The following is a 26282-nucleotide window of genomic DNA, read 5'->3' as shown; positions in this document are numbered from 1 at the left end:
CTCGTAATATTATTTAACTTGTTTTCAGTCTTTTACATTGAATAGAAACACTGTGAGAATTTTTGTCTGTCATTTCGAGGGTGGGGGTGTGTGCCAGATGAAACTATTTTACAACATCTGCAGCACTGCATTAAAAAAAAGTTTGAGGACCATTGCCTTGACACCTCCAGGCCTTCATCTCTCTTTTACCTCTGCTTCCTGCAGAACTGGTGGCACTAGTACACAGCCTCTATAAGATACTGAATGCTTTGGTCCTAAGAGGCAGCCAATCATGCCTTTCCGATGCCATCGACTTAGTCAATTGGATCACTGGGATTCACTTTACTAGCGAGAACGAGGACAATGCCAGCTTACAATATTTTATCTATTGCTTAGTGAACCCCTCCACCAAATCAATGCCATGCTGGTGATGGTGAATCAATGCAGCACCTCACAGGCCAGGCCAGTTAATATGACACCTGGGCAGTAGGCTCGAAAGAGATTCCACCATAACTGCCTGTAAAATGGCCGATTTGGGGATGAGCAGAACGCACTTTCAAATGCTGTTGAGATCTGCGGTTTGCAGGTGATTTATTAGCTCTGTTGGAACTGTGCTCCAATGTCGGGTCTTTGTTTGGTTGTTTCTTTGAGGCAGGGCACTGCCATGGCTGGACTGCGCGATAGATGGAGCATTGCAAAATGTGCCCTGCACTGAGTAACCCTAACAAGCTAGTCAGGCGTTTTACAAGGGTGTGTGGGAGCAAGGAGATGAATTCAGACCTAGGATATGTTTTGAAACATTTGATCGAACAATTCATTTGCAGCATGCTGGATCATTTCTGCATGTTCCTTATGTGTATTATCTTCCAAGATAGTCTGTCAGTTTGGAAGAATTGTCTGAATTTTAATACTGAGCCCAAGGTGTAAACTAATGTCAGAAGTAAGAAATTAGTGCTACTCATTGGCAGCTTGCACCCTGTATGCCTTTGATGATCATTTACCAGATATCTGCTCTGAGATGATTTCTTGAAATATACTATGTGATGCTTTTTGTGGGTATCCCCTTTGACTGTTTTTTTTAAAACTTGCCTAGAAGTCACCCATACTTGGGAACCATGTCAGTGGGCTTTCCCCATCCTGGCCATGGATGGTGACTAGGGTTGCAAGGTGTACAAACAGTTATGCTAGGCTTGACCTTTGCTATCCCCGGCCACTGCTCTTTGAACCTCTGATCCAAGGGGTCATGAAGATGGTGGCAAGAACATAAAGTTATAGCATCTGTAACAATACTTTTGATTTTTTTGGTTTGCATTCCCACCCTTGCCTTCTCCAGAGCCTCTCAGCACGAACTGTGAGGAGTAATGGTATTGAAGGTGAGACAGTGAGTTAACCCTGTGATGCCTTTAGTGGATCAGATGATGGGCTGCAACTTTTAAGACTGGTAATGAATTGATTTTTATTGTGCTTTGACTGTGGTCATTAGCCACAACCAATACAATTTCAGTTTAAGGCACGGTTGTTTCCCCAATTAGCTATGATTCGGCTCTCCTCACAGAGTTTCCAAAACTCACATTGATTCCATTAAGACCTGTTCCTCACACTGCTGCCAGGTTTCCCACCCACACAAAAATGTGACCCTATCACTCCTGCTGTTGCCTAACTTAAACCACTCTCAATTGAAGCACATTGTTCCATGAGAACTGTGTGCCTCTGTTACAAAGTGTAAAATGCCGCACGCTTAGATATCTCACATAATAGTTACTCCTTTTAGAGGCTCTCATACTTTGTACTGAAAATCTGAAGATCTTTCTGCTGCTTTCTTTTAAGAGGTAGACCACACTGGAGAGATCCTTCCCTGGTAACAGAAATAGAACATGGAATGGCCGTAACCTCAACTCAGTAACCCTACTTCATTCCCAACCATGAAATCACTACTAAAGAATTTGCTAATTGAAAAGCACCTCCATGTGAGTAAGGGCCAGATGTACAAAGCCATTTTGCATTTCTTAAGGTTCCGAATCGGTATTTCAGGCCTTTAAGAAATGCAAACCGACCTTTTCTTCTGTATAGAAGGCCTTAAGGAATCGCAAACTGCGATTTCTACCTTGTAGAGATCGTAATTTGTGATTCCCAGAATAGGAGATCGCAAATAGGGATTCTCTATTTGCGATTCCTATTCTGATGTAAAAAGCATTTCTCAATATGACTTGAAGTCGGTGGTAACCAGGTGCAATTAAAAAAAAAAAAAAACACCCCCAGGTGCTTTTTTAAATTGGAACAGAGCACACACATGCCCCTTAGGTATATGTGTGCTCTCCAGGTGCACCCCTATTTTTGGGGTGCACCAAAGGGGGCCTTTTCCCCTTTGCCGTCCCTGGTTTTTCATTACCTAAATAGTGATTTTTTAATAAGAAATGGTTATTTATCAAATGCAAAACCAGCCCATTGACTCAAATGCAATGGGATTTCTTAATACCGATTTCCTAATAGCGATTCCTAATTAGTAGGAATCGCTATCTCTGCACATAGCGTTTTGAATTTCTTAAATAGCGATTTCTATGAAGTAGCTATTTAAGAAGTGCAAAATTGCATTTTTGTACATCTGGCCCTTTAAAATCTACTGTTCGTTTTTTTTGTACTATGCAATGCATTCTTGCTATCTTTCCTTCCACACTTGATACATCCAAATGCCATTTGGCGCTGATATCATGTGACCATATTTTCCTGTTTATTTCTTTATTTATGATTTTCCTGGTACTTTCCTCTTTTCTCCTCTCCAGTACTTCATTGTCCTCTGCATGGCTCAGGGGAGCATGCAGCCTTACCCTTTGTTTCTTTCCTTTCAATTAATTGTAGAGTTGCTCTGTTTTTTATTTATTTTGCCTACTGATCTCCTGCCCAAGTCACTGAAATGTTGCTGTAGATTTTTAGGGTCGAGCCTGCAAGTGCATGCGCTAGCACATTCATTTTGATTGTGAGACTCGGTTGTGTACACTACAGGGCTTGGAGCCCGCCTGTTGCTTACCATTTGCTGGCTTGCGTGGCACTCTTCTTTACAGCCTCGTAATGATGCTTTAACACATAATTGTGCAGTACACCCCAATCCACCCCACTACAATCATCCCTAATAAAATCTGTCCCACTCCAATCCAAAACGATCTGTCCCACTCCAATCCAAAACGATCTGTCCCACTCCAATCCAAAATGATCTGTCCCACTTGAATCCGCCCCACTCCAATCCAAATCAATCTGCCCCACTTTAACCCGCCCCACTCCCATCATCCCCACTCCAATCCAAAACACTCTGTCCCACTCGAAACCACCCCACTTCAATCCAAAACAATACACCGCACTCTAATCCAATCCACCCTAATAAAATCTGCCCTTCTCCAATCAGCTCCACTCCAATCTAAAACGATCCGCCCCACTCCAATCCAAAACTATCTGTCCCTCTCCAATCCGTCCACTCCGATCCAAAACAATACGCAGCACTGTAATCCAATCCATCCTAATAAAATCTGCCCCTCTCGAATCAGCTCCACTTCAATCTAAAAAGATCCCCCCCACTCTAATCCAAAACAATCTATCCCACTCCAATCCACCCCATTCCAGTCTGCCCCACTCAAATACAAAATAATCTACCCCCCCAATCCAAAACAATCTTCCCCACTTCAATCTAAAACAACCTGCCCCACTCCAATCCATTTCAGTCTGCCCACTCCAATCTGTCCCATTTTGATCCAAAACGATCTGCCCCACTCCAATCCCACAGAAACCACTCCAATCCCAAAAAATTTTGTCCCACTCCAATTCGCCCTACTCCAATCCAATCCATCTCACCCCAATCCAATCCACTCCATTCCATCATAATCCACCCCACTATAATCCAGTCCCTCACACCAATTCAATCCGCCCCAGTCCAGTCAAATGTACCCCACTGTAATCCAATACACCTCACCCCAACCTAATCCACTCCAGTACAACACACCCCACTCCAATCCAACCCAACCCACCTACTCCAATCCACCCGACTTCATTCAAGTCCACAGGTACCCATTCCAACTCACTCCAATCCACCCCACTCCAATACAATCCACTTTATTCCACCCCACTCCAGTCCACATTAATCCACCCTGCTTGAGTCCAATGCACCTCAATCCAAACGATCTTAATCTACCCCACTCCAATCCAGCCCACCCCACACCAATCCAATCAACTCCACTTCAATCCAATACAATCCACCCTACTCCAGTCCAATATATTACAAATCACTCCACTCGCCACACTCCAATCCACTCCACCTCACCCCAGTCTAGTCCTCCCCATCCACTCCACCCTAATCCACCCCACTCAAACCAATCTACTGCACTCCACCCACTCCAGTCCACCCCACTACAATTCACCCCATGCCAATCGGACCAATCCACCTCACCTCAATGCAATCCACCCCACTCCAATACGGTCCACCCCCTCCAGTCCACTATTCCCCAATTCAGTGCAATTCACCCCACTCTACTCCAATTCACCCCACTGTACCACAATCCACCCCAACCCAGTTCAGTCCACCGCACTACAATCCATCCAGCCTACCCCACTCCAAACCACTCACTCCAATCCTCTCCACCCCACTACAATCCACCCCATTCCTGTTCAGTCCACCCCTTTCCAGTTCAGTCCATCCCACTCCAATCTAATCCACCTCCACTCCAATCCCATCCATCCCACTGCAGTCCACCACACCCAAATCCAATCCACCTCACCTCATTTCAATCCACTCCAATTCACCTCCTCCATCCCACCCCACTCACTCCAATCCACCACACTCTACTGCACTCGACCCGCTCTATCCCAATCCAGGGCACCCGATCCCACTCCAATCCATCCAGCCCTTCCACTCCTATTCACCCCACTGCAATCTAATCCATTCCACTCCAATCCAGTGAATCCAATTCACCCTACTTCACTCCACCCCACCCCAGTCATATCTAATCCACCCGACACCCCAGCCCTATCACTCCAATCCAAACTAAAAAGTCACCCCACTCCAGTTTATTCCACCCTACTTGAATCCACCCCAATCCAATCACCTCATCCCATTTCAATCCACCACACTCCAACCCACTCCACCGCACACCAGTCCCCACCTACTCCACTCAATGCACCCCACTCTATCCCAATCCAATCCACCCACTCTACCACAATCCAATTCACCTCTACCCCAATCCACTCCATCATATTCCACCCCACTCCACTCTATGACACTCTCTGTTGATGAAGTCTACTCAACTCTATAACACTGTACTCCACTCTAAGACACTCCAACAAATCCACTCTATGGCACTCTACTCCCCTTTGATACTCCACGCCACTAACGTTAACCATGCTGTACATCAGCCACACTGGTGTACAACATGTCAAAAAACATTGCCAAAGACAATAGCTCTTGTATGGGTGTGACCTATTGGCTTTGCCAATGCTTGTTTAATTTTACCTCTGTACACAGCAGTCACATGTTTATGTGAACTGAGAACCCAGAGCATGAGTCCAATGCAGCTTACACACCTCAGAATCAAGGCGCTTCTTTATCACTAACATACCTTTCCTTGGTGCTTATAGGGTGTTTGCACATCTCAGATGCAGCACAATCTTTGTCAATAGCACAGATCCCTCGGCACCAGAGGCATGTAGTGTGCGTCTCTGTCGGAGGCAGGGAGTTTCTCTGCCATTATCAGGCCATTTTAGGAACATCCGCCTTTTTTCACGGTTCCTGTGATAAATCTCACCCCTTTTTGGAATGGTGCCCTACCTGCTTATTTAGGCTGCTGATATTCTTACTTTGCCCTTTGAGAGGTCACTTTTCTGGGTCTCACTGCATGTGTTTCCCTTAAACCGTGGAGAGGTTTAAAAGAGTCATCATGTGAGTGCCTGTAATTGCATGTCTGACGTAGTGTATCTATATTTTGTACTAAGGTAGCATCAGTGAGTGAACACTGGGGAGAGGGCGACACTCCTATTCCCTTTGGGACAATTATGAATGCTAGCCCGACAGCACAGTGAGACAGATAGGAAAGACAACCGAGCAGCATTAGTTTCCCATGGAATGCACTGAATGTAAATTAACCTAGAGTGGCATTCCATTTTTGCTGTTAAGGTTAGCAATAGTTTGAAAAACTTTGAACTGAACACTCACCTGGCGCAGTTTCCGCCTTTGGGGCCATATGTACGAACACATTTTCCCATAGACACAGAATGGGTAAAATCCTTTGATACATCTGGCCCTTGGTGAGAATGCTGTAGTACACTTAGGGAGTGATTGAAGGTGGAGGATTAGAGTAGGGAAACCCACCATCTGTACTAGGTTTACTATATCTGACAGTGGGGTGAGATTGCAGGACAAGAACTGGACAAAGCTAGAGGTTTCTATAGCCTGTTGCCCACCAAGGCCACATCTTGAGATTGATGTCAAGAGATAGAACACAGCTGGAATTGCTAAAACTCTGGGAAGACAGCCGGACCATGATAATACTTGCGCAGACCTTGAAAGCAGAAGTGCGATTGCTGGAACAGTGGGAAAGAGTTGTTATTGCACCGCTACTTAATGCTTTGTGTCTGCACAATTTATAGGTTGGTATGTTATTGCTAACAATTCAATCCAGTGCAGGAGCCTAATGCAGAGTGTATGTCTACCATTGAGGCAGGGCATCTCTCGCTCACAAGCAATCCCTTGCTTTAGGTCGACGCAGAGAGCTCCTCTAGATATTTAGCAGTTCCTAGCACCAAAACATGATGGAGTAAATCTGCCCACCACAGAGAAGGGTTGAGCTTAGCTCTTTGTAAAGTTGCAGGAGACCAGCTTAATTGCTGCTGATCTCCTGCAAGAGATATCAAATTACAAAACAGAGAAAGTAACATTTAATCCCTCAAACAGCACAAAAAGTATCAACTGATAACATCAAACCTAGAAAAAGTGCTCATTGGAATGCTGAATATAGAAAATCCGATCTATAAAAGCAGCAGCAATGCAATACTTCCTAGATACAAGCAAATCATTTCAAGTATCATACTGTGCATAAGCAATACGGTAAGTCACCTGTCTGTCCGACTGCGTCGCCTAACCAGTTTGCTTTTTTTCTATACTAATTTTTAGACTTTGTTGAAGTCTGATGCCCTTGTACGTGTTTCATTCCTCCTTTGAGGCTGTTTAAATGGTAATCCCTTCTCTGGTGCACCTTACAACAGCAGCAAAAGTGAGGCCTAAACACATGAGACTTAATTGTATGTGCCTAAGGACTTTGTTTCTCATAGAAAGTTCATGTGTCATATGTTGATAGAGAAGTACCTGCTCCTGAAAATCGGTGTGCAGAAATGGTAGTTCTCACCTGCTATCGTTTTATGTGGAATCCTACCATACGGCGCACCTATCTGTTGTGCCAACAACATCTTAGTGACATTCGGAAGACTTCCCTGGGAATACATTCCACCACTTGCTTACCATTGGCTTTTTGGTTCGTAACTCACATTTTCATGCTTTCTATTTGCTGGTTTTATTTGTTTTAGGCTGCCCAGCTTGAGTTTGTCCCTTCCCTTTCCCAAACCTTATTTACAGTATCTTTCTGAGTGCTTCTTTTCTGTAAAAAGGCCTCCAATTTAATTCTTATCTTGTCACATTTGCTGTGCATTCAAAGACAGATGCCAAATGTCAGGCATCTCTTCTGAGGGTGCTTAGGGGCATATTTATACTCCGTTTGCACCGAATTAGTGTCATTTTTTTTTTTACTCTAATTCAGTGCAAAAGAAACTCCATATTTATATTTTGGTGCTAGACCCGTCTAGCACCAAATTTATTGAGTTAAAGTCATTTTTTGGAAGTGGAAACCTACCTTGCCTTAATGAGATGCAAGGTAGGCGTTCCAGTGCAAAAAATGACTCAATGGCCTTAACACCATATTTATACTCCCGTGCAAAAATGGTCCGAAGGAGGGGGTAAAAAAATGGTGCAAAGCTTGCTTTGACCCGTTTTTTAACTCCTGCGTCAGGGCAGGCGTTAGGTGACCTGTGGGCCTATTTCCATGGTGGAACACCATGGAATAAGCCCGCAGGTGTCCTCCCCATGCCCCAGGGGCACCCACAACTGTGGAGGATGGGGGACCCCATCCCAGGTAAGTACAGATAAGCACAGGTAAGTATTGCATTTTATTTTTTAAAGTGCCATAAGGGGCACTGTAATGGGCCCCCATACATGACACAGGGTGCAATGGCCATGCCCAGGAGACCCTTGTCCCCTGTGCTGGCCATTGGGGTCGCGGGCATGACTCCTGCCTTTTCTAAAGGCAGGAGCCATGTGGCATGGTAGGTTTAGCACCATAAAATGACGCTAATCTGGTTAAAGTATTTTTTTTTACTCTAACCTGCCTAAAGTCATTTTTTGGTGCTAAACCCCCTTCTTCTATACCGCCAGCCCCACCCGACTAAAGTCTTTTTTTTTTTTTACTCTAGTCTGCCCTTTGCACCGGCTTGCACCATTCCATAAATATGGTGCCCAGTTGGTGCACAGAAATGGTGCAAGCCGGTGCTAAACCTTTTGGTGCAAAACTGCTTTACTTCAGTTTTGCACCAAAAAGTATAAATAAGGGCGTTAGTGTTTACTTTTCCTTCTCTGACTTCAAAGTGAGAGGATTTATGGGACAATCATGGTGACTACTGGGGGTAATTCTGAAGTGTGGTGGAAACAAAAATGTTAAAACCATCAAAACAAATCAAAACACTAGGTGATGACATTTCCACACACTATAGTTTGTGGGCTGTATGCTTTTATCAGTAAAAACTGTATGTCTGAGCAAATGTAATGGTCATTTCAATTGAAGATGTGTTCTCTGTATTGGCAGTGCACTACCACACCCTGCACATTCCACTTTACCCTACTCCACTCTACACCATGCCACTGCACTCTATTGTGCATCACTCACACTATGCAACTCCACTCTACGTCACTCCATACTGCATCACTGCACTCTACTCTGTACCATTCCACTTTACGTCACTTCAGTCTGTGCCTCTCTACTCTGCATCACTCTACGCCAGTGTACTTCAGCCACTATACACTACTATGCACTCTACGTCACTGCACTCTACACCACTACACTCTATGCCACCCCACTCTGCAACCCTGCACACACTATGCCACTGCACTCTACGCCAATGCACTCTACTTTGTACCACTTCATTCTACGCTAGAGCACCCTATGCCATGCAGTCTATGCCATTCTATTCTACTCGGCACCACTGCACTCTATGCCACTGCTTTATGGCACTCCACTCTACCCTGCACCACTCAACTTTACCCTGCAGCACTTCACTCTACGCCATTTTACTCTACTCTGAAACAAATCTACACCACTGCACTCTGTGCCATCCTACTGTATGCTGCGCCACTCTACACCACTGTACTTTACGCCACTGCACTTCACGCAACTCCACTCTGAACACTTGCACTCTATCCAATGTACTGTACACTAGTTTACTCAAAACCAAAGCACACTATGCCACCTCACTCTACACCAGCTACTCTATACCGCTGAATTCTATGCCACTGCTTTATGCCACTCCACTCTACCCTGCACCACTCAACTTTACCCTGCAGCACGTCACTCTATGCCATTTTACTCTGTTCTGCAACAAATCTACACCACTGCACTTTGTGCCACCCTACTGTATGCTGCGCCACTCTACACCACAGCACTTCACACAACTCCACTCTGAGCACTTGCACTCTACCCAATGTACTGTACGCTAGTTTACTCAAAACCAAAGCACACTACGCCACCTCACTCTACACCAGCTACTCTATACCGCTGCACTCTATGCCACTATACTATACTGTACTCTGCATACTTTACACCACTGCACTCTACGCCACTGCCTGCTAAGCCACTTTACATCATTGCCACTGCACTCGGATACTCTATTCTACTCTGCACCATTGCACTGTATGCCACTGCTTTCTACAGCACTCTACTCAGCAACACTCTACACCACTGCAGTCTATACCACTGCAATTTGCACCAGTGCATTCTACACCACTCCACTCTAAGACACTCTACTTTGCAAGACTGCACTCTACGCCACTACATGCAATGCTGCTGTACACCATTGCACTCTCACTGCACTCCACGCCACTCTATTCTACTCTGCACTACTATACTGTACACCACTGCACTCCACAACACTCTACCGTGCAACAGTGTTCTCTATGCCACTGCACTGTACACCAGTGCACTCTAAGGTACTCTACTCTTCATCACTGAAATCTATGCTATGTTGCAGCACTGAACACTGTGCTACTGCCCTCTACTCTGCACCACTCATCTCTAAACAAATGCACTTTATGCCACTCTAATCTACTCTGCACCACTGCACTCTACGCAATTCTACGCCACTGCACTTACCACTCTACTCTACACCACACCGCTGCTCTCTATCCTGCACCACTCCACTTTACCGTGCTCCACTTCACTCTACTCTGAAACAATCTACTCTTCACCACTGCACTCTATCCCACTATACTCCACCCAGTGCCATTGCACTCAATTCCTCTGCAATCTATGCTGCACCACTCACTCTGCACCACTACTCTATGCCACTCTAGTCTATTGTAATGCACTCTACACCATGTTACTCAAAACCAATGCACTCTAGACCACTGCACTCTATGCCAATCTACTCTGCACACTTTACTTTAGGCTGCTTCACTCTAGGCGACTCCACTCTACGACACTACTCCACTCTAATGCTCTACACTACTCCCTCCATGCCACTTCATGCCACTTTACTCCACTATGTTGTACGATACACTACTCCATTTTACTTCACTCCGCCATCCAGTACTCCACTCTCTGCCACTCCACTCTGACACTCTTTACCACTCCACTCTACAGCAATACTCCAATTTACACCACTCTGTGCAACTCAACTCTCCGACTCTACACCTCTCTATGCCACTCCACTCTACAATAATCTACTCCATTCTACAACTCTCTACTCCTCTCTACACAGCACCATCAATGCCACTGAACCCTGCTCTACACCACTCCACAACACTTTATGACACTCTTCTGTGACACTCTACTCCATTCTATATCACTCATCTCTATGACACTGTCCTTCCACTCTACAATGCTTTACTACGTACACAACACTCCACACTCTGCCACTCTACTCTATGCCACTCCATCACACTCCACGCTTCTCAACGCTACTTTACACCACTCCACGACTCTCTCCGCCGCTCCATAACACCCCACTTTGCTCCACACCACACTACTTAATGACACTGTGCCACTCTCCTTCACACCGCTTACATTTAGCCGTGCTGAACAGTTGCCAAGCTGGTGTACAGCATTGCTAAAACATATTGGCAAAGCCAACAGCTCTTCATAGGTGAGACCTATTGCCAATGTTTGTGTCAGCAACTGGAGTTCGCTGCACCCAAGAAAGATGCATAATGAGAATAGCAGCAGGTGTGTTTGAAAAGTAACCCCTTCAAGTAAAATAACTGAACATACAACTTCTGAATAGTGGCAGCAATTCTTGTGCAAATTGTAAGTTATGTATAATTTACATTCAAACGTTCGTAACATTTCCATTTTCAATATTATCTTTCAAAATTGTACCTTTAATCGGATCTCAAAACACTACCTAAAAATGCCACTTCTACCAACAATGCTGCAAATCCATTAGGCTGAGACAGGCGAGTGATGATCATATCTATGGTCAGTCTCACATCTGGGAGTCCCCAAAAAGCAAACCATAGATTTCTTTCAGAACCAATGTCTTGAAATGTAGGCTCCAAGGTTATTATCAGTAGTAGGTGTTTGTGGTGCAGTTCTCAAGCAACAGAAACATAATAATGAGTGGAGTGTTCGGACTATTTTGACATAACTACAGCCCTAGGATTACAGCTGCTGTCTTCTTAGAATATCCAATCCCTGCTCTGCAGTTATCTTTCTATTTATAGTATTAGTCCCATCACTGTATTTACATCCATTCTTTCTTTTGCTAACTTCTCTCTTTGCATTCTTTGGCCCGTTTTGGCAGGTGTGCGTCAAAACGTTTAACGCCGGCTACCGTAATTCCAACGTGCCAGCCGGTCGTCATATTTAATGGATGACGGTAGCCGGCGCTGCAGCCTGGTTGGCGTCAAAATAATTTACGTTAACCGGGTAGCGGAGGCGTAGGGAAGACTGGGGTTGTGCGTCAAAGAATGTGCAAGTCAGGTTAGAGTCAAAAATATTGACCTTAACCTGTCTAGCATCATTTTTTGACGCACAACCCCCATGTAAATGACTCCTGTCTTAGCAAAGACAGGAGTCATGCCCCCCTGCCCAATGGCTATGCCCTGGGGACAAATGTCCCCTGGGCATGGCCACTGGGCACAGTGGCATATAGGGGGGCCCAAGTCAGGCCCACCATGCCACTTCAAAACTAAAAGAAAATTACTTACCCCTACTTACCTATACTTACCGTAGATGGGTCCCCCCCCATCCATGGGTGTCCTCCAGGGATGGGCGAGGGTGGCAGAGGGTGTCCCTGGGTGCAGGAAAGGGCACCTGTGGACTGCTTCCATGGTCGGAGACCATGGAAATGAGCCCACAGGTCCTCTAATGCCTGCCCTGACCCAGGCATTAAAAATTGACTCTAAATAGGTTTAGAGCCATTTTTTAAGGTCCTCCTCCTCCCGTGTGTCATTTTTGCACAGGAGTATAAATAGGGTGCACTTTTTGCCCGGGAACGCCTACCTTGCATCTCATTGACGCAAGGTAGGTTTCCATGGTAACAAAATGACTCTAACTCCATATATTTGGCTCTAGATGGGTCTAGCACCAAAGTATAAATATGGAGTTAGGTTTACACAAGATTTGCGTCAAAAGAAATGACGCAAATCCGGTGCAAACAGACTATAAATATGGTCCTTTGTTCCTCTTCTATAGCTTTGTGATCTACGTGTCAAGCCCTCTTCCATTTTGTTCTACTTTATGCATCTTATTCATTTATCAGGCTTTAGAGGGAAGGGGGAATAGTTGGGAGCGCAGAGACAGAGGATACTTCTGATCTGGGAGAGAAGAGACAGAGGGGAGAGACTTCAGAGCTGGGAGAGTAGAGACAGGGAGAAGAAAGGTCAGAGCTGGGAGAGCAGAGAGATGAGTAGAAAGGGAGAGAGGTAAGTGATGAGAGTGCAGATTTTACAGAAACTAAACCTCAAAGGAAGCACTTCCAAATATAAACGTAGCAGGTGCCGCAGTTGAAGCTCAGCTTCTGGAAAGGACAAGCCACCGTAACTCTTGGGCTTGGCAAAGATAAAGCAAGGCTGTGCGCTCAGAGATCCCATAGCAGAAAAAGATCTAGAATCCTTCCTGGAGGTGAACTGATGATGTACTGGAGCGTAATCAGTATCTGACTGTGACGCGCGGGTTTCTATCTTCCTCTCCTGGAGACACAGAGTAGAAGGTTCTCCCTTTATAAAGCACCTGTAAGCTCCGCCCGCTGAGCCACGCCCGTCCACCCTCGAAGTAGGTAAAGGAATTCCCGCCTTTTACCAGGATGATGGACAGCTTTCCAAAACGACCCCAATGCGTTTACCGCCGATTCCGGTGGTGCGTTGTTGATGCTCAGAAGCACGAGGACATCTCCACAAAGACGCACTAGTAACAATCGCATTGCCAAAGGAAAACAAGGTTTCTGGAGACGTTTACCCCGTGGCCCATCACGTACCCTTAGTGTACAATATAAACGGGGCGTATAAAACATGCTAGGTAACGCTTACTGACATACTCGTAGAAAATACTCCGGTTGGGTAGGCCACGATGCTCATTTTACAGAAACTAAACCTCAAAGGAAGCACTTACAATTATAATCGTAGCAGGTGCTGCAGTTGAAGCTCAGCTTCTGGATAACTAAGTATTTTTTACCCATGATTCTAATTATGTATTGTATGTGCATATGTGTGTGTAGTCATGTGTGTGTGTGTATAAATATATATATATATGTGTATGTATGTGTATATGTTGTTTTCTGTGCCTGGCATGTTTGTGGATCATTGCATGGCTCCTGTTTTTTTTTTTTTTGGGTTGTTATACTAGATATCTATGAATTTCTGCTCTCTTTTTATCACACTTATCTACTCATCACTCTTATGTCATGTCTCTATCAAACTATCCTCCATTCTCACTCGGACTCATCCCAAATCCCTTCGACCACTTTCATCTCCTAAATATCTCTGCCTAAGCTCTTCCCTCCACCTCCACATCTAACTCACCAAACCTCACTCTACCTCTGTGACCTCCCACACAACCCTACTAAATTCTCCTGCATTCATCTCACCCTGCTACTATGCTCTCCCTAACCCTTCCACATCCTCTTTCCCCTCCGCCCCCCTTTTATTCATCTCAAGCCTTTGGATTGAGTAAATGAAGGATAAACTCCCAATTAACACTTCTGGATTTCTTTCCTCCTCTACCCCTCCATTACTCCAGTCAATCTAACTAACAAACTCTCATATCCGCAACTCAAATTAACTCATAATAATACTAAAACTGTACTCCTTATTAAATTATACTAATCCATCACTAATTCTTGTTGGGTACCGGAGTAGCGTGCTACTCATCGAAAAGCGCTTCGACGCCTCGTCAGGGGTAGTAAGCGCTATATAAATACGATTACAATACAAGAGAGAAGGGAGGTCATTGATGGGAGTGTAGGCGTTATAGCAAATGGGAATGTGATGAGAGATTGGAGTACAAAGATGATGGGGCGGAAGTGAGGGGGGGTTGAGAGCAGAGAGGCGATGGGGTGAGGGCAGAGGTGGATGTCAGGGGAAGAAGGCAGACATGGAGTGCGAGTATAGGACTGGGAAGTAATTGAGAAGATACTGGAGTGCAGAAGTGATGGGGGCTAGGAATGCAGAGACGTGTGGGGGACAGATAGGAGTGCAGAGGTGATGGGGGGCTAGGAATGCAGAGACGTGTGGGGGACAGATAGAGTGCAGAGATGATGGGGCCAAGAATGCAGAGACTTGTGATGGACAGATAAGTGTGCAGAGGTGATAGGGGGCTGTTGGACTTTTGCTTTTGCAGGGTCATCCCCAGACTTTTTTGCCTCCTGCCTCCTATATTTTTCTGACATGTTGCTGTTGGCTTTTCAACTCTGAGCACTTTACCACTGCTAACCAGTGCTAAAGTGCATATGCTCTCCTGTTTAAATTGTATGTAAGTGGTTTATCCATGATTGGCATATTTGATTTACTAGTAAGTCCCTAGTAAGGTGCACTAGAGGTGCCAGGGCCTGTAAATCAAATGCTACTAGTGGGCCTGCAGCACTGGTTGTGCCACCCACATAAGTAGCTCTGTAATCATGTCTCAGACCTGCCACTGCAGTGTCTGTATGTGTATTCTTACACTGTAAATTCGACTTGGCAAGTGTACCCACTTGCCAGGCCTAAACCTTCCCTTTCCTTACATGTAAGGCACCCCTAAGGTAGGCCCTAGGTAGCCCCAAGGGCAGGGTGCAGTGTATGGATAAGGTAGGACATATAGTAATGTGGTTTATATGTCCTGACAGTGAAATACTGCCAATTTCGTTTTCACTGTTGCAAGGTCTGTCTCTCTCATAGGATAATATGGGGGCTACCTTTAAATATGATTAAAGTGTAGATTCCCCTAGAGAGTAGATGGACAGGTGGAGTTTGGGACCCCTGAACTCACAATTTAAAAATACATCTTTTAGTAAAGTTGATTTTAAGATTGTGCGTTTGGAAATGCCACTTTTAGAAAGTGAGCATTTTCTGCTTAAACCATTCTGTGACTCTGCCTTGTTTGTGGATTCCCTGTCTGGGTCAGTTTGACAGTTGGGTTGTTTTTCACCTCACACCAGACAGTGACACAAAGGGAGCTGGGGTGTGATCTGCATTTCCTGATTAGCCATCTCTGCTAGGAGGGAGGGGTGGAGTGGTCACTCTCATCTGAAAGGACTGTGCCTGCCTCTGACAATGCTGTCTCCAGCCCCCTGGTGTGTGTCTGAGGCCTTGCCTGGGCAAGGCAGGATTTCACAAGAAGGTGTGAGTCCCCTTTGAAGGAAGGTGACTTCAAAGACTAAAATGGGTATAAGAAGGGCACCCAAACTTACAAACTTTAGAAACACTTCTGGAATCAAGGGGAACCTCTGCCTGGAGAAGAGCTGATCGCTGAGGAACAAGTGCTGCCCTGCCGGTGACTGTGCTTTGTGGAGCTTTCCTGCAGTGCTGCTTCTGCCAGAGTAAGAGGGCAAAGACTGGACTTTGTGTGCCTTCCATCTTGAAGAAGAAATCTCCAAGGGCTTGATGTAGAGCTTGCCTCCTGTTATTGAAGTCTCAGGGATAGCAAAGACTTCTTCCTGCCAGCACCTGGAGTCTCTGGAGAGACCCCTACTCTGCTCTGTGGTGCCCTTCCAGTTCCTGGGACCCTGAAAGGAGAGGCTGGCAGCCTAAGGACAAAAATACACGCACCGAGCACCGTGCGGAGAAAAGATCGACGCGAATCCGATCGCGGCTGAGAAAACGACGCGACGCCGCCTCCGCAGCTGAGAAACGACGCCGCTGGAAACGCGACCGGAGAATCGACGCCCGGAGCAGGAGAAACGACGCGCAGCATCGCTGACGAAGGCTGAGAGATCGCAACCAGCGCCGCGGGACTTCGGACCGTCGCGTGGCTGGCTTTTTCGACGCGCCTCGCCGAGCCGAGCTGTTTTCGACGCATATACCCGTGCAGGGTTATTTTCGACGCACACCGCCCGTGCGGGGTTATTTTTGCCGCAAACCAGGTACATTTTCACGCTAGCAGCGCTAGTGTGTTGTTACAACTACCTAAAGACTCTTTTTATTTTAAACCTTTTAAAAATCATAACTTGACTTGTGTATGTTGGATTTTTGTCGTTTTGGTCTTGTTTTGTCTAGATAAATATTTCCTATTTTTCTAAACTGGTGTTGTGTCATTTTGTAGTGTTTTCATTAAGTTACTGTGTGTGTTGGTACAAATACTTTACGCCCAGCACTCTGAGGTTAAGCCTACTGCTCTGCCAAGCTACCAAGGGGGTAAGCAGGGGTTAGCTGAGGGTGATTCTCTTTTATCCTAACTAGAGTGAGGGTCCTTGCTTGAACAGGGGGTAACCTGACTGTCAACCAAAGACCCCATTTCTAACATTGGTGACCAGCGGTCGGGATTTGGACTTGTATTTGTACTTGACATACAGTAATCAAGTGTACACTACTGTTTTGATCTCAGACCACTACGTGACCACATACTACTTGTCTTGTGATTCTGCTTTTTGTTCTCTGATGTCCTCCTGGAAGTATTGATGATATTTTTGGACTTTGTTTTTTGGTTGTGAAGCCTTTGCAGAAATGGAAGTCAATTTCTGGCACCTATCTATGTATAAAAAGTGGCAGCTTAAAGCATTCTGCATGGAAAGGGGACTGGCTGTGAACAAGGAATCCAGAAGGGAGGATCTTGAGTCAGCCCTGTTTCAGGATGAATTGAAACGTTGTCAGGCAACACCACCAAATGAGTCTGAGGAGGATAACTACTCTGAGGAGGAGGACTACTCCAAAGAGGAGGGCAGTGGCCCTGAGGAGGGAACAGAAAGAGATGATTGGCTCCTAGCTCGAATCCGGAGTCTGGAAGAGCTAGATGCAGAGCTTAAGAGGGCTGAGGAGAAGAGAGCCTTAGTCCTGGAAGAAAGGAGGAGGAACTTAGAGATTAAAAAAATGATTTATGCTTACGAGCTTAAATTGAAAGAGCTGGAAGTCATGAGGGCTGAGTCCAGCTGGAATGGTGGCAGCAACAATTGTATATCCAGTGATGCTGCAGAAGTGCACATGCCCAGAGAGGTGGTGCCCTACTTGAAGGAGGGAGTTAACACACGCCAGGAGGTTCAGGGGTATGAGGTAGCTCCAGTGATGCACAGGGTCCCTGAGGTGGATTGGGGAACTGGCATGGGGAGTCATATTCCTACTGGTGGGAGGGACACTCTACTGACTCTAAGTGAGAGTGACAGGGAGAGGGGTCCCCCCCAGGTAGAAGTCCTGGTTATGGAGTGTGAAAACATCCCAGAAGAGTGTGGGTTGAGTGTCAGGGACAGTCAGGTACTGTCTCACCAGTCTCAGGAGGGTGATGTGGGGTGCTTTGTCAAAGCAGAGTCACTGGATGGTTGGGTGAAGGGTACTTTGGTTAATTCATGTGAGGGGCTGAGTGATGTAATTGCTGGAGAGCATATGTCTAGTCCTTATTTTCCAGAGCTATGCCAACACCAGGTGGAGTGTGAGTTCTCTGACCCCAGGGAGCTTACAATGGAGGCAGACTTCTGGGTGAGTACCAGAGAGTCTGAAGAGGCATTTGGGGGTGCTCCTGAGAGGAGTGGTCTAGGTAGTTCCCAACCAGGTGAGGTAGGGAAGGATTGTAGTGTCCCAGGTAGGTCCCAGTGTAGTGGGATGGGTGAGGGACCCCATGTCCAGTCTCAGAGGAGAGGGAATGGGGATGGGTTGAGGCCCAAGGTGCCCGAGATCCGGTCCCAGGTCCTGGAGGGTTCCCTGCGGGAACCCCAGGAGGGGAGCCTAGCCTGTACCATAGGGCCATCTGTTGAGGGAGACCCCACAGTGTCAGGAGAACTTGGGGGGGCGGCTGTAGCCAGCGTCCCACCAGTTCTGGTGTCTGGCAGTACCACTCCTAGTGAGGGGTTGCAGAAGTCCAGACAGAGGGTTGAGAGGGGGTTGCGGACCCCAGTGGAGAACCTGGAGGGTCAGGGGTCAGCTCTGAGAGCAGAGCCCCCCATGAATGACCTTGGTGAGACCATTTCTGGGTTGGGGGGAATCCAGACTCTGTCAGATGGGCAGAGGTCAGGAGACCTGCGCCAGCCAGACTCTTGTGTGGCCCTTCGGGACAGTGTGTCCCTTGAGGGGGGTAAGTGTGCCCCCCTGGAAGTCCTGGTGTGCCAGGCAATGGTTCAACCGCAGGGTGGTGACTCTGGGTTGAATGATCAGGTTCAGGGGGTAAACTCTGACCTGATGGGGGGTAAGTGTGCTCCCAAGGAAGTCCTGGTGTGCCAGGCAATGGTTCAACCGCAGGGTGGTGACTCTGGGTTGAATGATCAGGTTCAGGGGGTAAACTCTGACCTGATGGGGGGTAAATGTGCTCCCAAGGAAGTCCTGGTGTGCCAGGCAGTGGTTCAACCGCAGGGTGGTGACCCTGGGTTGGATGACCAGGTTCAGAGGGTAAACTCTGACCTGGTAGGGGGTAGGTATGCCCCCCAGGAAGTCCTGGGTTGCCAGGCAGTGATCCAGTCTGTGGGTACAGACCCTGGATTGGGAGGCCAGGTTAAGGGTGTCCCCCCTGACCTGGAGGAAGGGGCTACTGCTAACAGTACCCCTACCATGTTGTCTTCTGGGGGGGCCGCTCCTAGTTGGGTGGTTCAGGACCCCAGAAGAGAGGGCAGGGGGAGGGAAGCCTCACCCCTGGCCCTGGTCCAACCTGAAGGTACAGACCCCAGGTTGGAGGATCAGTTGCAGGTTAACATCCCTGCACTGATGGAAGAATTGTGCAGGACTGCTTATACAAGCACCCTGACAGTTTTTGACTCTGGGGGTGCCGCTTCTGCAGGGAGGGTACAGAGCCCCAGAGGGGAGGACCAGGGTCAGGTTGTCATCCCTGACCTGGTGGAAGAGAGAGTGGTCAAAGGGTGCCAGGCACCTGGGGCTACCACCCCCCACTCTCCACAGTCACAGTGGTTAGAGAGGCCTGAGGTCGGGCTCTCATCCCGGACAGTTGTCTGGGGCCACTGTGGCTTGCTGTCCTGGTGGACAGAGTTGCCCCTGGGGGGGGAAGGACGAAAGTCACACCCCAGGGGTGGAGTGGGCAACACCATTGTGTTGGCCCTGGTGGTACTATCTGCCCATTGCAATACATCTGTGAGCAAAGTAAAGTTAGGTGTTGCACAGATGGTGTCTGTAGATGTGGAGAAGGGTTCCCCATGGGTTAGCTTAGTGGGCCCTGAGAGTATGGACAGAGGGATCCAACTGGAGTCAGGAAGGCGTAGAACTGGAGCATGCCCCTGCTGTTGTGGGCCTGGGTCCCTGTTCTATCGCCCCAATCAGGGAAGTACATCAAGGTATTGATTGTTCTCCCCTGGCTTTAGGCTGGTAGGGGGTCGTGTTGGACTTTTGCTTTTGCAGGGTCATCCCCAGACTTTTTTGCCTCCTGCCTCCTATATTTTTCTGACATGTTGCTGTTGGCTTTTCAACTCTGAGCACTTTACCACTGCTAACCAGTGCTAAAGTGCATATGCTCTCCTGTTTAAATTGTATGTAAGTGGTTTATCCATGATTGGCATATTTGATTTACTAGTAAGTCCCTAGTAAGGTGCACTAGAGGTGCCAGGGCCTGTAAATCAAATGCTACTAGTGGGCCTGCAGCACTGGTTGTGCCACCCACATAAGTAGCTCTGTAATCATGTCTCAGACCTGCCACTGCAGTGTCTGTATGTGTATTCTTACACTGTAAATTCGACTTGGCAAGTGTACCCACTTGCCAGGCCTAAACCTTCCCTTTCCTTACATGTAAGGCACCCCTAAGGTAGGCCCTAGGTAGCCCCAAGGTCAGGGTGCAGTGTATGGATAAGGTAGGACATATAGTAATGTGGTTTATATGTCCTGACAGTGAAATACTGCCAATTTCGTTTTCACTGTTGCAAGGTCTGTCTCTCTCATAGGATAATATGGGGGCTACCTTTAAATATGATTAAAGTGTAGATTCCCCTAGAGAGTAGATGGACAGGTGGAGTTTGGGACCCCTGAACTCACAATTTAAAAATACATCTTTTAGTAAAGTTGATTTTAAGATTGTGCGTTTGGAAATGCCACTTTTAGAAAGTGAGCATTTTCTGCTTAAACCATTCTGTGACTCTGCCTTGTTTGTGGATTCCCTGTCTGGGTCAGTTTGACAGTTGGGTTGTTTTTCACCTCACACCAGACAGTGACACAAAGGGAGCTGGGGTGTGATCTGCATTTCCTGATTAGCCATCTCTGCTAGGAGGGAGGGGTGGAGTGGTCACTCTCATCTGAAAGGACTGTGCCTGCCTCTGACAATGCTGTCTCCAGCCCCCTGGTGTGTGTCTGAGGCCTTGCCTGGGCAAGGCAGGATTTCACAAGAAGGTGTGAGTCCCCTTTGAAGGAAGGTGACTTCAAAGACTAAAATGGGTATAAGAAGGGCACCCAAACTTACAAACTTTAGAAACACTTCTGGAATCAAGGGGAACCTCTGCCTGGAGAAGAGCTGATCGCTGAGGAACAAGTGCTGCCCTGCCGGTGACTGTGCTTTGTGGAGCTTTCCTGCAGTGCTGCTTCTGCCAGAGTAAGAGGGCAAAGACTGGACTTTGTGTGCCTTCCATCTTGAAGAAGAAATCTCCAAGGGCTTGATGTAGAGCTTGCCTCCTGTTATTGAAGTCTCAGGGATAGCAAAGACTTCTTCCTGCCAGCACCTGGAGTCTCTGGAGAGACCCCTACTCTGCTCTGTGGTGCCCTTCCAGTTCCTGGGACCCTGAAAGGAGAGGCTGGCAGCCTAAGGACAAAAATACACGCACCGAGCACCGTGCGGAGAAAAGATCGACGCGAATCCGATCGCGGCTGAGAAAACGACGCGACGCCGCCTCCGCAGCTGAGAAACGACGCCGCTGGAAACGCGACCGGAGAATCGACGCCCGGAGCAGGAGAAACGACGCGCAGCATCGCTGACGAAGGCTGAGAGATCGCAACCAGCGCCGCGGGACTTCGGACCGTCGCGTGGCTGGCTTTTTCGACGCACCGAGCCGAGCTGTTTTCGACGCATATACCCGTGCAGGGTTATTTTCGACGCACACCGCCCGTGCGGGGTTATTTTTGCCGCAAACCAGGTACATTTTCACGCTAGCAGCGCTAGTGTGTTGTTACAACTACCTAAAGACTCTTTTTATTTTAAACCTTTTAAAAATCATAACTTGACTTGTGTATGTTGGATTTTTGTCGTTTTGGTCTTGTTTTGTCTAGATAAATATTTCCTATTTTTCTAAACTGGTGTTGTGTCATTTTGTAGTGTTTTCATTAAGTTACTGTGTGTGTTGGTACAAATACTTTACGCCCAGCACTCTGAGGTTAAGCCTACTGCTCTGCCAAGCTACCAAGGGGGTAAGCAGGGGTTAGCTGAGGGTGATTCTCTTTTATCCTAACTAGAGTGAGGGTCCTTGCTTGAACAGGGGGTAACCTGACTGTCAACCAAAGACCCCATTTCTAACAGGGGCTAAGAATGCAGAGACGTGTGGGGGACAGATATGAGTGTAGAGGTGATAGGGGGCTAAGAATGCAGAGACGTGTGGGGGACAGATAGGAGTGCAGAGGTGAGGGGAGGGCCGAGGTCGAGGGAGGAAGAGATAAGAAGCGCGGGGGTCTGAACAGAAGTGAAGAGGCGAGGAGGTGTGGGCAGAGCTGGCAGTGCAAAGGTCGTTGAAGGGCGAAGATATGAGGCTGGCGGAGGGCGTGGAAGCGGGCACCAGCCCGTCACTCTCCGGGGTTGGAGGACGGATGGCATAAGAGCGTCTGCCCCTGTCCAGCCGGAGGAGGGCAGGTGGGGTAGAGTTGGGCATCAGAGGGAGGAGGGCGGGGAGGGGGGTGTTGAGCTGGGCATCAGGGGGAGGAGGTGTTGAGCTGGGCAGCAGAGGGAGAAGAGCAGGGGGCGTAGAGCCAGGCATCAGAGGGAGGTGGGCGGGGGGGGGGATGTTGAGCCGGGCATCAGAGGGAGGAGGGCAGTGGGCGTTGAGCTGTGCATCTGAGGGAGGAAGGCATGGGTGTTGAGCAGGGCATCAGAGGGTGGAGGGCGGGAGGGACGTAGAGCCGGGCATCAGAGGGAGAAGGGCAGGGGGTTTTGAGCCGGGCATCAGAGGGAGGAGGGCTGGGTGGGGGGGGTGTTGAGTCGGGCATCAGAGGGAGGAGGGCAGGGGGCGTTGAGCTGTGCAGCAGAGGGAGGAGGGCAGGGGTGTTGAGCAGGGCATCAGGGTGGAGGGCGGGAGGGACGTAGAGCCGGGCATCAGAGGGAGGAGGGCAGGGGGCGTTGAGGTGGGCATCAGAGTGAGGAGAGCAGGTGGCGCACAGCCGGGCATCAGAGGCAGAGGGCGTAGAGCTGGGCAGCAGCCCGTGTCCGGGGCACAGGCGTGGGAGTGAGGTCCGTCACGAATGAGGAAGGATCTTCTCTGCTCGCAGCGGAATCCCCAGTGTCGGTCGAGACGTCTGGGGAATCCCTGGCGTCACCCGGGGGACATCCGCCCACATGGGTAAATCCGAGGTGGTCACCGCCCAGGGCGCCCTTTGGCATCCACCGCCCACTCTTGGAGGCCGGGCCAGTTCATAGGAACCTAAAGATGCTGAGAGAGGAGCCCGGGATCCCTGCAGTCAGCATTCAGGTGCTCGCAGTGCTTGTAAATGCGATTACAGATGAGTCCGGCGTCTCTACAGGCTCCTGTCTACGGGCAAGGGTCCACTGGCAGATGAGTCCGGCGTCTCTACAGGCTACTGTCAGCGGACAAGGGTCCACTGGCAGATGAGTCCTGTGTCTCTACGGGCTCCGGTCAGCGGACTCGTGTCCACTGACTGATGAGTCCGGTGTCTCTACAGGCTCATCACTGTCGGCAAGTGCCTACTGGCAGATGAGTCCTGTGTTTCCACAGGCTCCTGTCTGTGGTGCATTGAGCCCTGAATCTATCAGGAAACAATCACGTCTATTTCCACAGCATTTTACCCTGAGGGAGAGTAGTTCTGGCCCTTCCCTACTGGGGCCAGTCGTTCATTAATCAGCCTATTAGTCCAGCAGTCCCATCAGCTACTATCCGGAGGCGGGTTAGCATTGCATTGTTAACAGTTCTGAGATGGGTCAAGTGTCGGCGGAGGCTCTCAACTACAAGGAAATGGGCATAAAACATGAACTGCACGAGAACACCACAACTAACACCTCCACGAGCTCTAACTAAACCACTTACAGTGGACTCCCCGGAGTAGGGTGCTGTCCCACCCACAAAGCGCTTCAAAGTCTCGACAAGGGGAGCACGCGCTATACAAACCACACTGCAATGCAAACACTCACATCCTGGAACGTGTTCCCTACATTTCTACAAGCGCTTAACTATCAGCATATTAGTTCTCTAGTCCCACCAGGCGCTGTCAGCCCTGTTTGGACAGGCGAGTATCAGCTGAGCTCTGCGGGCATTCCTTTCTTTGGGAATGAGGCGTGCGTTACATGACTGGTCTATCAGAAGATGAATCCTCAAATCTTAATCTCTTACATACTGGAAGATGAGTCCAGAGGAGTATGTGTATGGTGATTAGCCTTGTACTCCCACCGGATAGGATCTGTACCATCTGTCGGAGCTCTGCATTTTTGCTAGTTCGCAAATATTAATAAACCTGTCTTCAAAACTTACCAGGAGATTGGAGTCACAGGCTCTTTTTATTTTAATTTGTAACAATCTATCGTTTTACCTGTTTTACCGTATTGGGAGATGAGTCCTAAATTCCTAAACAAGTCAACATTCTCATAGGCTGTAATATTTTGGGAGTCTGGGCCAGTATTGCTGCATGCTTGTGTCTAGTAAGGCATGAATCCATTCATATGCAGGCTTTTGGTACTGTGAGAGGAGTCCTTCGAAAAACTTTCCATCGATTATGCGAGCCATGCTGAGGTAAATAACTCAGTATCTTTAGGCACTACTCACATCTACACCCAGGAAGTTTGGTCTGTGCCCCCCTCTACCCCCAAGATGCAGCTGCACCCCTCCACGCACCCCAGCCCCTCTCCCAGAAGCAGGGCAGCCCTCCCCTGTCAGAGTAAGGCAGCTCACCTTTCGGCATTGGCGCGCCCCGTGGCGCTCCGCCACTCTCCACTGTGGCTGTGGGTGTCTGGCCGCTGCGGGGGTCCGTGGGTGCTTCTGGCTCCCCAGAAGATGCCCCCAGGAGCTGCTGAGCGTGTGCTGCGGGGCTGCCGGCTCTCATGCCCTCTCTGGGGACAGCTGAGGGGATTCCTCGCTTATAGACGAGAGGAACTGGCAGGCTCCACCCCTCCGAGAGAGCTGATGTGAGCAGAAAGAGCACGCAGCCACGACTGAGAGCTGGGGGGAGCCCTGGCCCTGCGTACAGAGAGTTACACACACCGGGCCCCGGGGAGAACCATGCATCCCATACAGAGGAGGGAGAGAGGGGCGTACACCGAGACCTGGAGAGAACCATGCATCCCATACAGAGGAGGGAGAGAGGGGCGTACACCGAGACCTGGAGAGAACCATGCACCCCATGCAGAGGAGGGAGAGAGGGGCGTACACCGAGCCCGGGGAGAACCCTGCACCCCATGCAGAGGAGGGAGAGACGGGCGTACACCGAGACCTGGAGAGAACCATGCATCCCATACAGAGGAGGGAGAGAGGGGCGTACACCGAGCCCCGGAGAGAACCCTACACCCCATGCAGAGGAGGGAGAGAGAGAGAGAGAGGCGTACACCGAGCCCCGGGAGAACCCTGCATCCCATACAGAGGAGGGAGAGAGGGGCGTACACCGAGCCCGGGGAGAACCCTGCACCCCATGCAGAGGAGGGAGAGAGTGGCGTACACCGAGCCCGGGGAGAACCATGCATCCCATACAGAGGAGGGAGAGAGGGGCGTACACCGAGCCCGGGGAGAACCATGCATCCCGTACAGAGGAGGGAGAGAGGGGCGTACACCGAGCCCCGGAGAGAACCATGCATCCCATACAGAGGAGGGAGAGAGGGGCGTACACCGAGCCCCGGAGAGAACCATGCACCCCGTACAGAGGAGGGAGAGAGGGGCGTAAACCGAGCCCCGGAGAGAACCATGCACCCCGTACAGAGGAGGGAGAGAGGGGCGTACACCGAGACCTGGAGAGAACCCTGCATCCCATACAGAGGAGGGAGAGAGGGGCGTACACCGAGCCCGGGGAGAACCCTGCACCCCATGCAGAGGAGGGAGAGAGTGGCGTACACCGAGACCTGGAGAGAACCCTGCATCCCATACAGAGGAGGGAGAGAGGGGCGTACACCGAGACCTGGAGAGAACCCTGCACACCATACAGAGGAGGGAGAGAGGGGCGTACACCGAGCCCGGGGAGAACCATGCATCCCATACAGAGGAGGGAGAGAGAGGCGTACACCGAGCCCCGGGAGAACCCTGCATCCCATACAGAGGAGGGAGAGAGGGGC

General features: G+C 48.8%; 1 protein-coding gene across 1 annotated transcript in view; it reads right to left on the bottom strand.

The window, feature by feature from the left end:
* Positions 1–24925, bottom strand: part of NFKBID (NFKB inhibitor delta) — a 102940-nt gene extending 78015 nt beyond the window's left edge. The window contains exon 1 of the mRNA XM_069201824.1: positions 24916–24925. Coding sequence (XP_069057925.1) covers positions 24916–24925 — 10 coding nt within the window. The remainder of the gene's footprint in view (positions 1–24915) is intronic.
* Positions 24926–26282: the final 1357 nt, after the last annotated feature.

Source organism: Pleurodeles waltl, chromosome 7 (genome assembly GCF_031143425.1).
Source record: "Pleurodeles waltl isolate 20211129_DDA chromosome 7, aPleWal1.hap1.20221129, whole genome shotgun sequence".
In the NCBI taxonomy this organism is placed as follows: domain Eukaryota; kingdom Metazoa; phylum Chordata; class Amphibia; order Caudata; family Salamandridae; genus Pleurodeles; species Pleurodeles waltl.
This window is presented reverse-complemented; position numbering and strand designations above follow the sequence as displayed.